This window comes from Harpia harpyja, chromosome 23 (assembly GCF_026419915.1).
Source record: "Harpia harpyja isolate bHarHar1 chromosome 23, bHarHar1 primary haplotype, whole genome shotgun sequence".
Taxonomy (NCBI): domain Eukaryota; kingdom Metazoa; phylum Chordata; class Aves; order Accipitriformes; family Accipitridae; genus Harpia; species Harpia harpyja.
This window is the reverse complement of record NC_068962.1, coordinates 7,237,516-7,250,323: the sequence shown is the minus strand read 5'-3', so window position 1 is coordinate 7,250,323 and position 12,808 is coordinate 7,237,516. Positions and strand designations below refer to the sequence as shown.

At 38.0% G+C, this 12,808-nt stretch overlaps 2 protein-coding genes across 6 annotated transcripts in view; one reads left to right on the top strand and one right to left on the bottom strand.

The window, feature by feature from the left end:
• Positions 1-11,380, bottom strand: part of CEP290 (centrosomal protein 290) — a 56,286-nt gene extending 44,906 nt beyond the window's left edge. The window contains exons 1-16 of the mRNA XM_052774166.1: positions 11,268-11,380; positions 9,049-9,105; positions 8,304-8,425; positions 8,086-8,163; positions 7,231-7,300; positions 6,970-7,016; positions 6,451-6,594; positions 6,188-6,241; positions 5,371-5,391; positions 5,063-5,215; positions 4,511-4,693; positions 4,058-4,147; positions 3,860-3,982; positions 1,875-1,998; positions 1,159-1,331; positions 471-633 (exon numbers count right to left, since the gene is read on the bottom strand). Of these exons, the coding sequence (XP_052630126.1) occupies positions 471-633; positions 1,159-1,331; positions 1,875-1,998; positions 3,860-3,982; positions 4,058-4,147; positions 4,511-4,693; positions 5,063-5,215; positions 5,371-5,391; positions 6,188-6,241; positions 6,451-6,594; positions 6,970-7,016; positions 7,231-7,300; positions 8,086-8,163; positions 8,304-8,405 (1,525 nt within the window). The 5' untranslated portion in view covers positions 8,406-8,425; positions 9,049-9,105; positions 11,268-11,380. The remainder of the gene's footprint in view (positions 1-470; positions 634-1,158; positions 1,332-1,874; positions 1,999-3,859; positions 3,983-4,057; positions 4,148-4,510; positions 4,694-5,062; positions 5,216-5,370; positions 5,392-6,187; positions 6,242-6,450; positions 6,595-6,969; positions 7,017-7,230; positions 7,301-8,085; positions 8,164-8,303; positions 8,426-9,048; positions 9,106-11,267) is intronic.
• Positions 11,333-12,808, top strand: part of TMTC3 (transmembrane O-mannosyltransferase targeting cadherins 3) — a 35,654-nt gene continuing 34,178 nt past the window's right edge. For 3 of the 5 annotated variants that reach the window (XM_052774555.1, XM_052774556.1, XM_052774550.1), the window contains exon 1: positions 11,660-11,746. The gene's annotated coding sequence lies outside the window, so the exon portion shown is untranslated. Of the gene's footprint in view, positions 11,436-11,659; positions 11,747-12,808 lie in introns of those variants that run through there. The other 2 variants (XM_052774554.1, XM_052774551.1) reach the window with 1 other exon arrangement.

Here is a 12,808-nt window from a genome sequence, read left to right as displayed (position 1 = left end):
TATAATAACACCAGAAGAAAGCATAGTTTTACTTCAGTTACTCAAAAACCAAAATGCAATAAAATGCCACCTAAAATTAACTGTATTTATGTTTAGATTCTTTTATGTAAAAATAAGCCTGTCCAAAGTTTTCTCTGTGTTTTTCAGACTAGCATTACAACCTCAGTACCTTATGGTTTCCAAATAACCTATTATGAAATTAAGCAGTGTAGAGTCAAAGAGGAATCAAAATTAAAAAAGCACTACAAAACCTATTCTCCTACTTTCTTCAGTCAAAAAAATCTGTAAGCCAAGTTAGGCAAGTACATTCATGCAGTTTGTCCTAACTAACTAAAACTACTTGCAAATATTAGCAGAATATACAAAATTATTTCCAAGTAGTTATTTGGTATAGTAAAAGATTTCCATGATATAATGTTATTTCAATTCTTACACAACAAATAATTGAAAACGTAACGGATATAGCATACCTAAGCGCTCTCTCAGTTCTTCATTTTCATCAAGAAAATCATTTATTTTAAGTTCAAGTTTATTGACTTCCTTAATTAATGTTTCGATCTCATGATCTCGTATTTTGATTTGCTTTTTTAAATCTTTTATTTCGGCAACAGCCTCTTCCAAACCATATATTCCCTGTAAAAACCCAAATGGAAGTAAAACCAAAACAATGAACAGAAGATGTAAGAAAATAAATTATGAATCTGTCTTTCATCATTACACAGATAAGGAAAATGCTTTGCAACCTGTATCACTCTTCTGCACTATGCTTAGTGAAAAAAGTTACTGAATAAAAATCAGATCCCGCAAATCTGTCTTTTGACTACAGTAGAGCAGTCTCTGCTTATTTCAAAATTTAGTCCTCTTACTACATGATCCTTCGAAGAATTTTATCTTGAGTGTTCAATTAATGTTCAATGGACTTCAGAAGTCCATATGAATATGTTAAAACTGACAACTTGTAAAAATTTTTAAGGATGGCTAACAAGTTGCATGCAATGACCACTAAATGTTACTATGAAAGAAAATTTAAAAAACAAAACAGCATCAGAAGTCATTCATTTAATTTCTAATCAGAACACAGTTAATAAAAAATGGAAGGACAAAATGATCTCCTAAAAATATGATCAAATACCCTGTCCACTCTGACAAATTGTTTACCAGTTCATAGCTTCTCATTCGTTTCAGAGCCTCAACGAGCTCTTTGTCCTTTTCTCTAGCATCTGCTTCTGCTAATTCTGCTGATTTCTCAGCCTCCTTAGTTCTCTCTTCTAGCATTTTTAACTTTTCTTGCATATCCCCAATACGATTCTGCTGAGCAAGAGATGAGTGACCTGGAAAGAAAAACCTTGATCTGTTTACAATTCAACTGGGAATTCTTGCTGTCAGCCATTAAGCAAGAAACAAACACTTCAGATGATGTTATAAAGGAGACCTTAATCTTCTGCTCTTTTTAATTAAGTAATTACAAAAGACTACATATAAGAGCTTTTTTTTTTTTCCCCAGTTGCTCACTCAAACAATATTTATAAGTAAGTGCATGGAAGGGACATCAGAATTTATTCTGAATTGCATGCTACTACTCATTTTCAATTCTTGATAGAGCTGAGACCTTGCATGTTATACTCTAACCCTTAAAGACCAGGTATAGTTTTACTAGGCACTGTATTAGCCATAAAGCCCACCAAAGTACTGTGAATAAATTTAAACTCTTCATGAATGTTCAATAAACAGAAATGAACAAAAACAATTAGAGACTAATATTACTCAAATACTGCAAATATTTTTCTGTATTTCTAGAGAATAAAGACTGCACAGTAAATTTGTGGTTTCTTACTTTCCTTTCCATAAACATTAAAATAAAATGGTCATGTTACCTGTATCTTTTTGGAGATCATTTTTTAATTCCTCAATAACAAATGCATTTTGTTCCATTTCTTTGGTATACTGTTCAACTTGCTCAGTAAGCAATCTTATCTGAGCATCTCGCTCTTGCACACCCTACACACACAAAAACAAGGAACTCCATTAGAGAATTCTTCTTTACTAACAGGCAAGCTACCAATATAGAACACCACACAGTAAATGAAGAAATTACAAGTATCTAATACAACACAATTTATAGAACATCAAATATACTGTACTTACAATATAGAGTTCAGATATTATCTAGAAGTTGGGTATATAAAGGCAAAGCAGGAAAAATAAAGAGTAAAAATAAAGCATTCAAACACACACAAAAAAGTAGTATTTTACTATATCAATTTTATATAGAACAGTTCTCTAAGAGTTAGCCAATATATGATGAAAAGTTTCAGATGATACGGGTTTCTTACAGCTTCCTCATAAAAAATTGCCAGTGGGGACCGAGAGATACAAGTTCAAGATTGGGAGGACTAACAATCCATCATACATGACACCTGTATTGCAGACTGCCTTTCAGCAAATCATCCAACTTTTAAAAATTCGTATCACACCTTGTTTTGCATGCATATACAACCATAAGTACACACAGACTGCGAAAGTGACTTCTATTGATATTGTACTATTTCTGTGCTTATACATGAACTTTAGAAATATCACAGACAGCTTAATGTTATTTTTTCTGTGACAAAAGAAAAAAGAGGAAAAAGATAAAAAAGAGACTTGCAAAAAAATTACAGAAAGTAATTATAATGTAAAAATCTCAAGAGTTGCTGACCTTACTTTATACCAATATTATGAAAAACAAAAGCTCAGGCTTTCTTAGGGGACAAATATAACCACATTTCAAATCTAAAGGTAAAGAGCTTAGCAAAGCTGTAAGAAGCTAAACATAACCTCTCAGAATGTAAACATAAACTGAACTATAACAAGCTCAGTCCATTCTGAGTTAAAACACAGTGCAGTAACTTGATTTAACTTTTAAGTGTCCGCTTTAAAAGTATGCTTATTTCCACAAAACTGTTGAAAAACATGCTAATGACGGTTATCAATAAAAGCAACTCCTACAGCCATCTAGTCAGCTAAAACCAGACTCTACAACTACTTATCAAAGTTACTTTCAGCTGCTGCCTTCTTATGATCACCAGAGGCTGTTTTGTACTTCAGTTTTGTTTTTCTTCTCCTGAGAGGCTATCTGTTCCTAGTTTTGGAAGACTGCACAAATACATCTCACCATACCGCTCAGTCTACAAGGGCCCAACATGTAACACAAATGTCATGACACATTTACTTAAAAAACTTGAAGCAAGGCAGGGAATCATCCTGGTATACAGCATGCTTTCCATAATGCATATTTCAGGCTTCCTAATGGGCCACATTATTTATTTATTTATTCTTTTTATGTTTTTCAAGAAAGTGGGGAAATTCAAAATTATAAAAGAACTATGTAATTTTGCATGAATATGAGACATACTTAAATTCAGCTAGCTCTATCATCGGCTGAACCACAGACTTAATGTATGGCATCAGGTGAGACAAAGGAACACAGAAAATTAAACACTAGGTAAGACTCTTCCTTTACTAACAAAGTTAGAGGACAGGAACTAAGCTATAATTTAAAAACATTAAATTATGGATGCTTAGATATTAAAGCAATCACTCTACTAATAGCTAGAAAAGATAAATATGAAAGTAACAGAACCAAATACCAACAGCATCCATGCCAACAGTTCATACACGCAGCAAGAGAAGTTTCCTTTGTGTACTGTCTATTAAGCTAATTTTGTAGTGGAATGAATCAACCTGTCTCATAATTCTCAAGCATAAGTAATACATATTCTGGTATTTGTAAACTGTGAAAGGCTAAATAATTATTTGGTCACTAGCATATTCAGTGAATGGTAATTTCTATCTGTGTAATTTCTCACATAGACTGTACCTGCTGAAGGGCCAGTATATTGCTTTTGTCTACATCAAGTTGGGCCATTTTCACTTTCTCTTTCATGTTAAACAACATTTGCTGATACTCTAGGAGTTCATCATCTTTTGAAGCTAAGATTTTCTGAAAAGAAGATAAAATACCATCAGAACACTTGAAATAATTCCTAAAAATAATTAAAAAGTATTAAAAAAGTACCTTCCATTCCTCAACTTTTGCATTTACAGCTGCCATGAGTGGATCATCCTCCTCATTCTTTGCTTTCAGCTGGTCTGAAAGCTCCTGAACCTAGAAATGCCATTTGGATGAACATCATATCACAAAAAATGTTTTGCTTAAGCAATGTGTATGTACAAACACACTACATCAAGCACATACAATTTAACAGATTAGCATTACAGCAGCAAGGGAAGGTCATGTCTCTTAAGAACAGCACGACTAACATTTTGTACAAAAAAAATTTGTGATCTGCAGTCAAGTTTTAAAATTTGCACCAAATTTAAAGACCACACTACTTTTAGAGAGTGTTATTTCAATAGACCGTGTGTTTTTAACTGGATATGTTGAATGTTTTTTAATTTAAGCTAAAATATGAAAATACAGTATAAAGCTAAAATAAAATTATATTCAATAATATGAGTCAGTTCTTACTTGAAATTTGTACTGTTCTTTCTCTTTTCTTAACTGATCCATAACAATATCAGATTGTTGCACAATTAGTTTCATTCTGTTATATTCATCAGTCATCTTCTCCATTTCTTGCACTGATTCCTCAAGATTCTTCCTCATTTCTTGGTTTTGAATGTCTAACTTCTCATTAGCTTCAGTCAAATTCTGCAAAATTAAAGAAAAAGTCACTTTTAAAAAGAGCACATCTTAATACCTGAACAAGCAGTAATTGATAGCTACCTTAAATGCAAGACTTGAAAGTCTTACATAAAATTAGCACAGAAGAGAGTATTTCACCTCTAGATCAGCAATTTCAACAAATCCTAACAGCAAATAAAAGACACATCTCCCATTGCCAGTAACTTCATTACCTCACCTCTGCCAGATTCACAGATGCAGAGAATATGCATCACAGAACCCAACTGCATTACGAATTCCCTTACTCCACATGATCAGTAAATTGACGTAGCTTTGTGAAAAACACTATTGCCAGTAATATTCTAATAAATATTCAATAGTATGCATAGATTTTACCTGAATTTCATCCAAATACTGGACAAGCTCAAAGTTCTTTTTGGACAACTGCGATCTGTAATCAGAATCCTCTCCTCTTCGTAATAGAATTGTTTCTTTTTGAGACTCTATTTGCCTCTGATAGTCAACTACATCCTGACGCAATTGTTCATTCTGCAGAGAGAGCAATCCAAACTTAAATCTGTTTTGAAGAGTTGAAGACAAAGTTGCTGCTTTTCTAGCAATCTAACACAACGAGCTAAGACAGTCAAAACCTGTCCGAATTCCTACAGTCTGCTTTTAAAAAAAAAAAAACTTAGAAGCCTCACCTTTTTCTTTATGCATTTTTTCTTCAGATTAAAAAGGAGAGAACAAGACCAAGAGAACAAAGCATGAAACATATTAGAAATTATCTTTGCTTTAGGAAGACTAAATAGGAATCAACATAGAGACAAAATAAAATAGTTTTTTCTATATACCCATGCATGCATGTACATGCATACACACACATACGTAAAAGGGCATTTTGAGGAATGATTCTCAAGGTTTCCCCCCAGGACATTAATTTAACTTTTGCTGTCTGTTTTATTCTCTCAGAGGCCAAGATTACAGGTATTAAAAGCTCTAAAACATGCATTTTTTTCCAAAAACAGCTAGAAAAAAATGTTTGACAAGAATGATTAAAAAAAAAATCCTAATAATAAAGAATGTTAACTCTACTTTTGCATTTACTGTTATAGTAACTTTTGGCTTTTTATAATTTTATTTTAACCAATCAGACAATCTTAGCAAAGGCAGCAAGCATAAACCCCATCCTTTCTAATATCCACCAAATCTACTTGTCAATAGTATTTAAGAAAAATACCAAAAATTCAAAACACAAAATCCAGACAAAATTAATGCACTATGTAAATTCAAATGTAGACACCTCCTGACCTCAATTAACTAAGTTTCATTGGAGCAGACGTACTATATATTTGCTAAATGTGATTAAAATTCCATATTCTCTTTGTACCAGTAACCAGGAAACATTCTAAAACAGAATTAAACATCATGCCACTCCAAAGATTATAAATACAGAAAGCTAATAATGCATTTATACATAAAGTTAAAAATACAGTAAATCAGCAGTAATTCTTTACTAACCTCTCTCCTTAATCTGATGTTTTCATTTTCGGCATCTTCATTTCGAAGAGCAAGCTAGAACGAGACGGAAAACCTTTATACGTATCACTAACACCACAAACTATGAAAACCAAGAAGTCCAGAAACAAAACAGAAAACGAATGCACAGCAGTCCTATTTAATCAGTGGGTTTTTTTTAATTTCAGAGGCTCTATTCAGAACAGCGACTTTTCAAAAGATGTGCCAGACCAGCTTTCAGAGATGTTGGGCTAGGTCCTTCTTACCTGTTCATTCACTTTCTTCTCTTTTTCCAATTCTTTTTCTGTATCTGTTAACTGTCTCTCTTTTTGTTCTAATTGTTTTTCCAGTTGGCGGATCTCATCACGCAAAAAACGAGTATCACGACCACCAGCAGATCTTTGTGCCGTCTTAAGAGCATTAAAATAACATTATAAATATAGTACAGTTCTTCAAAATAGAAAGAACTAAAAAACCAAAGCTGATGCTAAGACTAACGTTCCTAATGTTCACGAACAGCAACAGGAAGGGCTCACTAGCTTCTTTCAACAAAACCCAGAAATCTCTAAAAATAAATGGGATTAATTAAAGCATAAAAAAAATTCATTGTACATACAGCTCTTTGCAAACCTGACGCTTGTGAATATTCAAAAGCCAATACAAAATACTAGCTAAAATGTAGGGCTATTACATCTCTTTTCTAGATTAGAATACTAGTCTAAAAATCCTCATTTACAAAAAACACCAAACAGGACTCTATAAACTAACAAAATTTTAAAACATACCTCTAATTCATTTTGAAGTTTCATCACCTTTGTTTTAAAATGATTTTCTGTTAAAACAGAACAGATACAGTGAATTACCCAACAAGGTAAAAGTACATAAAACAACAATGGTTAACCTTAGTCTTTAAATATATGGCTTCACTGAAGCAATTGACTTCAGAGCAGTTGGTATTTTATTCAGTTCCCTAAACTTAAAAAAAACCACAATTAAAAAATACATTTAACAAATCATTCAGGAACAGCATAAAAAGGCTTGCTTACCACATTTGGCTTGCTCTTCCCCAGCTTTTTCAACTTCTTCTAGTGCCAGCTCTACCTCTTGAGCTTTCATCTGGGAAAAAAAGTATAGTAAACAAAGAAGAAATATTTACTACTAACGTAAATTAAAAGATTGTTCCATAGACCTCATGTTTAAAGTGATGAAAACATTTACAAAAGAATATCGATCTTCTCTCTTTAAACAAATGAAGCCACTCCCATTTTTCCCCATACTGACAATTAAGAAGTTCAGATTGTCGAAATAACTTCTTTAGTAATTTATTCCACAGGGCTACCTAAACATTCAAAAGCATACTGCTGAGAATTAAAAACAGCAAAAAAGCCTCTCTAAAACCAATGTACTAACCTATGCTGCCATTATTTCTTGCTTTCAGTACATTTATGAATAAATACAAGAAAGTATGATAGATTTATAGGATCAGTTTTAGGATGGCAGTGTTTCTTCATTCATGGTGACATTTTTATTTACTCTAAAACATCAACATACCACAAAAACTTCTATTAAAATTAAAATTGTTACCAACAGCTTAAAACATCTAATGAATTTTTGAGATATTTGTTTGTATTTTCCATCTATAAAACTAAGGTTCCTTAACTATACAACTATGTTAGGCCTATTCACTTCCAACTGCTACATGCCATAATCCCAACAGCTGCAAGCAGATACTCTGATGCAAGCACACATTTAGCATATAAATGCTCTTAGGAGCAACCAGTGTTTTCAATGCAGGAATAGGAAAAGAAAAAAAAAAAAAGCGAGAGTAATGATGCTTTCATTTAAACAAAAAATAAACAAATGCATTTGCAGAATTGTAGAAAGTGAGGATTAATACAAACCTTCAATAGCGACTGAGTGATTTTAAAAAGATGTATCAGCTGTTCCTGAGTTTGAGTTTTTAAGTCTTTCCCATCAACCTGAGGAAAGAGACAACAATGTTTTTATACAATCATCAATGAAATCCACAAAATAAATCATTTATGTATGCGAAGAACCAGAGACAGTTTAGGGAAGAATGTATAACAAAACTCTTATGTTCTGTTTTCCCCTTGAATACCTTGGACATGCTCTCCAGCAACCTTTCCGCTAGTTCCTCTTGACGAGGCAGAGCATCTGGATCAACTTTCATAAGCTTCTTCCAATCTAAAATGGGTGCCATACTGAATTTCTAATTTTTTCCTGGAACAAAAATTAAAATAACAATTATCAGACATTATCAGTGCCAATCAATTTTATGTCAAATGATTTAAAGGAGGCTGGCCACTGAACCACACGAGATGATTCTAATAACGGTTATCGATTTTGTAACATTGATTAACATTGTGTTCACATTTTGGTCTCCTGCAAACAAGATGACTATAGTAAAACTGTTTTTTCTTTAAGTTAAAATTGACATCATGCATACTCAATGAATTTCTGACACTAACAGTGAAGATCAGGACACATGTGAAACCTCTATTTTAATCTTAATATCCCTATTTTCCTTCCCACCTCTCAATGCAGTATTTTTATGTTAACAATCAAACACAATCAGATGTCCTTTGAACCAGCCCTTGTAGGATAAACATCTCCGTAGAGTCACAAAATCATTATTTCTAATATTTAAAACACAACCAACACCTGCTTTAGTTTGATACTATGAGTATCCACTTCTTGACATTAATTTCTAAGATATTAAACTCTTGTATTAAATATCCTTTCCTTTTGATTAGAATATTTGAGTTGATAAAGGACAGTAAACAGCCTGGAAACTGACAAAAATCTGGTCAGAAAGTGGTGCAAAGTTTTGTTCTGCTGCTTACCTACTGGTTACTGTGGGTCACCGTGACTTCTCATACACCTGAAAGTCAATGCCGTATCTGAAAAGGCAGAAGGGATTGGAAGTCTTGGATTATTCTATTCTCTGGAGCTGCCTCTAGCCTTTATTATCAATATTTCAAAAAAATAGTTTTTGCCAAGTTTAAAACAGAACATTTTTTAATCTACTTATTGCCCTGAATTATGAATATGGCACAAACAGTTAAGAAAATTAAGAAAGAAATAAAACTAACTAGAATATTAAATTCATTATTATTCAAAAAAACTAATGACACAGCAGGGATACATATTTTATAGAAAAAAAAATAAAGCTCAATCAGTAACTGTAACAATGGTCTATGCTAAGCATGATATTTTGAGATCTGTTCCATCATGCACCCTCTTCATCACTCAGCAGTTTAAAGACTCAACAACTGCAACTTCCTTCCTTAATGGAAGGCTGAACTGGTATTACTTTCCTCCAAAATATGCCTAAGCACTCTGAAAGAAGAGCTCTAAGACTTTGAAATCCAGCTGTACGCTTAAGGGAGGACAAAAATCAAACTTCCCTCATCTTTTCTGAATACGCGAACTACTTAAGAGGTCCCCTGTATTTACCATTTCTTCAGTGTTTGCTAAATGTTTTAGAAAACATGCATTCCATATAATGCATGACTGCATAAGAATGACATCATATATACATTTTTCCTTTTCTGCTTTGTCATAGTAAACGAAAATATGAGAAAACCACATGCAGGCGGATACTGATCTTGGCACTCCTACTGTTTCAGTTAATTGAATACTACTTGATTTCACTAACATACTTAAGGGTTGGTTTTTTTAAAACATTAATTTTTTCTTAAACAATAAGATGTAGGAATTATGGGTATGAAACGCCCAACAATCAAAACTATTCTGAAAGCAAATACACAACCTTACTACTGTCAATCTTTTCGTACCTTCCACCTTCCAAATCTCTTTTTCTCTTAACTTATAAAACAACATCTTAAGAAAGTATCAGTCCTAAAATTTTACTCAAAAGGAGAGATATCTGTACATAAAGAAAATAACCCAACTTGTTGGGAGACCAGCTGTAGTAAGGTGCAGAGGGCACAACCTAAGCATATAGTATGTTCCACAGTATGTACATACTTAAGGACAATAAGAGAGAACTCATTTAATTGAAGAGTTTTCCATCATAAAGTTTAGCTGATCCCTTGCCCTCAACTAGAACCTGTGCTTTTAGTCGACAGATGATCTGTGTGGTGAAACACTGAGATCATGGCTCTACAAAAATTGTGAAATAGATCTGCATTTGACATTAGTTATCACAAAATTTTCTTGACTTACTCAAGGACTCAAACATACATAAAACGGCCAGATGTTACAAAGTTCAGCAAGGGCAGATAGAAAAGGCGGTCTGGCGGGCACGTTCAAGTACTATCAGAACAACAATAATGTCCTGCGCTGCGTACAGGAAAGAAGCCATGTAGAGAGGCAGCTAAGCTACCATGATGACACCTTATCATCTCAGTGAAATTAAGCATCAGTAGGAACAGCTGTCATTTTCCATAAAGGCGTGTATAACGTGCAGCAAGCACATCGTCACCCATACTTGAGCAAGAGCAAATACCAAGAAGCAGCACAGTCATGCGGGAGATGTGCTCTGCTAACTCCGTACCAGCTTAGCAGGACTAACCCGGCTTAAGCTACTTCTGATTTTCAAACTACATTACCCAGACTAGCTCTCATCCACTAGCTCCACAGAGCGCTGGCTCTTAAAACCACAAAGCCCCAACCGAAACAGGATCTTGCGCAGAGTTCCTATTTTCTTCCAATTTGTATAACCCAGCCCCAGGAACGATACAGTGACAGACCGCGATCCCTCCGGGAGACAATTCTGCCTCCTGACTCCGCTGAACTAATTAACAAACCGCCTTCTTTTGCGCCCGCCTTCACAACGGGGCACGGCTGAGGCGGCAGGCGAGAGCGGACACAGCGGGCTCTCACCTCCTCCGGGCACCGACGCCGGCCCCCGGCCGCCTCTGCCCGTCACCCGCGGCCCTCCCGCACCACCGGAGCGGCCCCGGCCCGGCTGCCCGCCCGCCCGCCTGTCCACGGCGCTCCCCAGGGGATCGCGGGCCGCCCCGGGCGGCGGCAGCGCAGAGCGCAGCCATTTTGGCCCCCTCCTCCTCAGAGCACCCTCCGCCGCCCCGGACCTCACCGCTCGCCGGGGAGGGCGGCGGTGGCGGAGGCCGCTGCTAGGCGACGCCATCAAACTCTTCCGCCGGCTCCGCTCCTGGGGACCCGGATGCTCGTAGGCGCGGGGAAAGTCAACGCTCCGCCGGCACGACGGGCCGCAGGGTGCCGCCCGGGCGCTCCCAATCCCGAGGTATTGCACGGCAATGTGCGGGGGGGGGGGGGGGTGGGCAGAGACGCTGGGGTGGGCAGGACGCCCACCGATCCCCCTCGGGCGAACCGCTTCCCCGCCGCAACGGCGGCGGACTGCGCGTCCCGGCGTGCCGCACGGCTCCCGGCCTGCCTCAGGGCCCGCCGTCCCGGGGCGGGGGGCGGCTTCCCGGCGGCCTTTGCTGGCCGGAGCGGCGGTGGCGGGGTGCTGTGCGCATGCGCAGTGTCTGGCGGAGCGAGGTGCGGGCGGCGGAGCAGCCGGTAGCGGTGAAGCCGCTTCCTCCGCGGCCTCAGGTAGGGCGGGCAGCGGCGGGCTGTTCCCTCATCGAGGGGCTTTGGGGTGGGTGGGAGGCTTGGGTCCGGCGTAGCTGCTGCCCGCGGTAGTTTCCCGGGGCGGCGGGTGGTCCTCTCTCTCTCTCTCTCTCTCTTTTTCTCTCTCTCCGCTGGCCGGGCCTTATCCGTGAGCCGTCCGCTGCGGTGCGGCCTCGGTCCTTGGCGGCGCTTCCCCGCCGCTTGAGGGGGGGCACGGGCCTGCGGCCTCGCTCCTCGGCCCGCTCCCTTCCTCGGGCTTCCCGCCGGCGGCCCCCCCACCCCCCGGCCTGGCCTCACGTTTCCAGCTTCGCCCCAGGGCTGCGGGCAGCCTGCTTTTTCCCGCACCACCGGCTGAGGGGAGGGCTGCAGTACCGCCCGGGTAGGTTTGTGCTTCGTGGGCAGGTGTGTCAGAGTCGGAGCCCCGGAGGTAGCGTGCAGAGCAGTACAGGGAAAAGATGGCATCTATAAACTACTCGGATCCATCGGGTACTGGTGGCCAGCGAGGAAGGCTGAGCGTTGGTAGTGGTCCGATGGCCCAAAAAGTTTGGGATCCTGTGTTTTTAGGTAAATGGGTGTGAACGCGGCTTTTCAAATAAGAATGGAAACCCAGCAACCGATCGAGGTGTGTGTATATCTTCGTATTCATTCAATAGCTGTGGAGAGCTGAAGAGGATTTGTTTTTTTCTTTCTTAATGGAAAGAGAAAGGTGGTCATAATGTCACCTTTGGACTTTTGCCATTTCCTGGATTATTCATTGTTTTCTTTTTCTTTGCTATCTCCTGATTAGTGTTGATATTTAATTGAGGCTGACAAGACGCAAGACGCTTGGCACTCCTTATAGTTACGCAACTTGTTCCAGTCGTGGCGTAACTCTTAATACTTGATTGAAAGCAAAGACTTTTATAACTCAACCAGAGATTGGTTAATTACACCTCTGTGCTGGGTAGGAAAAGCAAACTGTGTGGTTAGGGAAGGAAAAGAGACCGGATTATATTTCATGAATGGGAGATGTTACTAAAAATAAAATTCATTATGGTCAAGTGT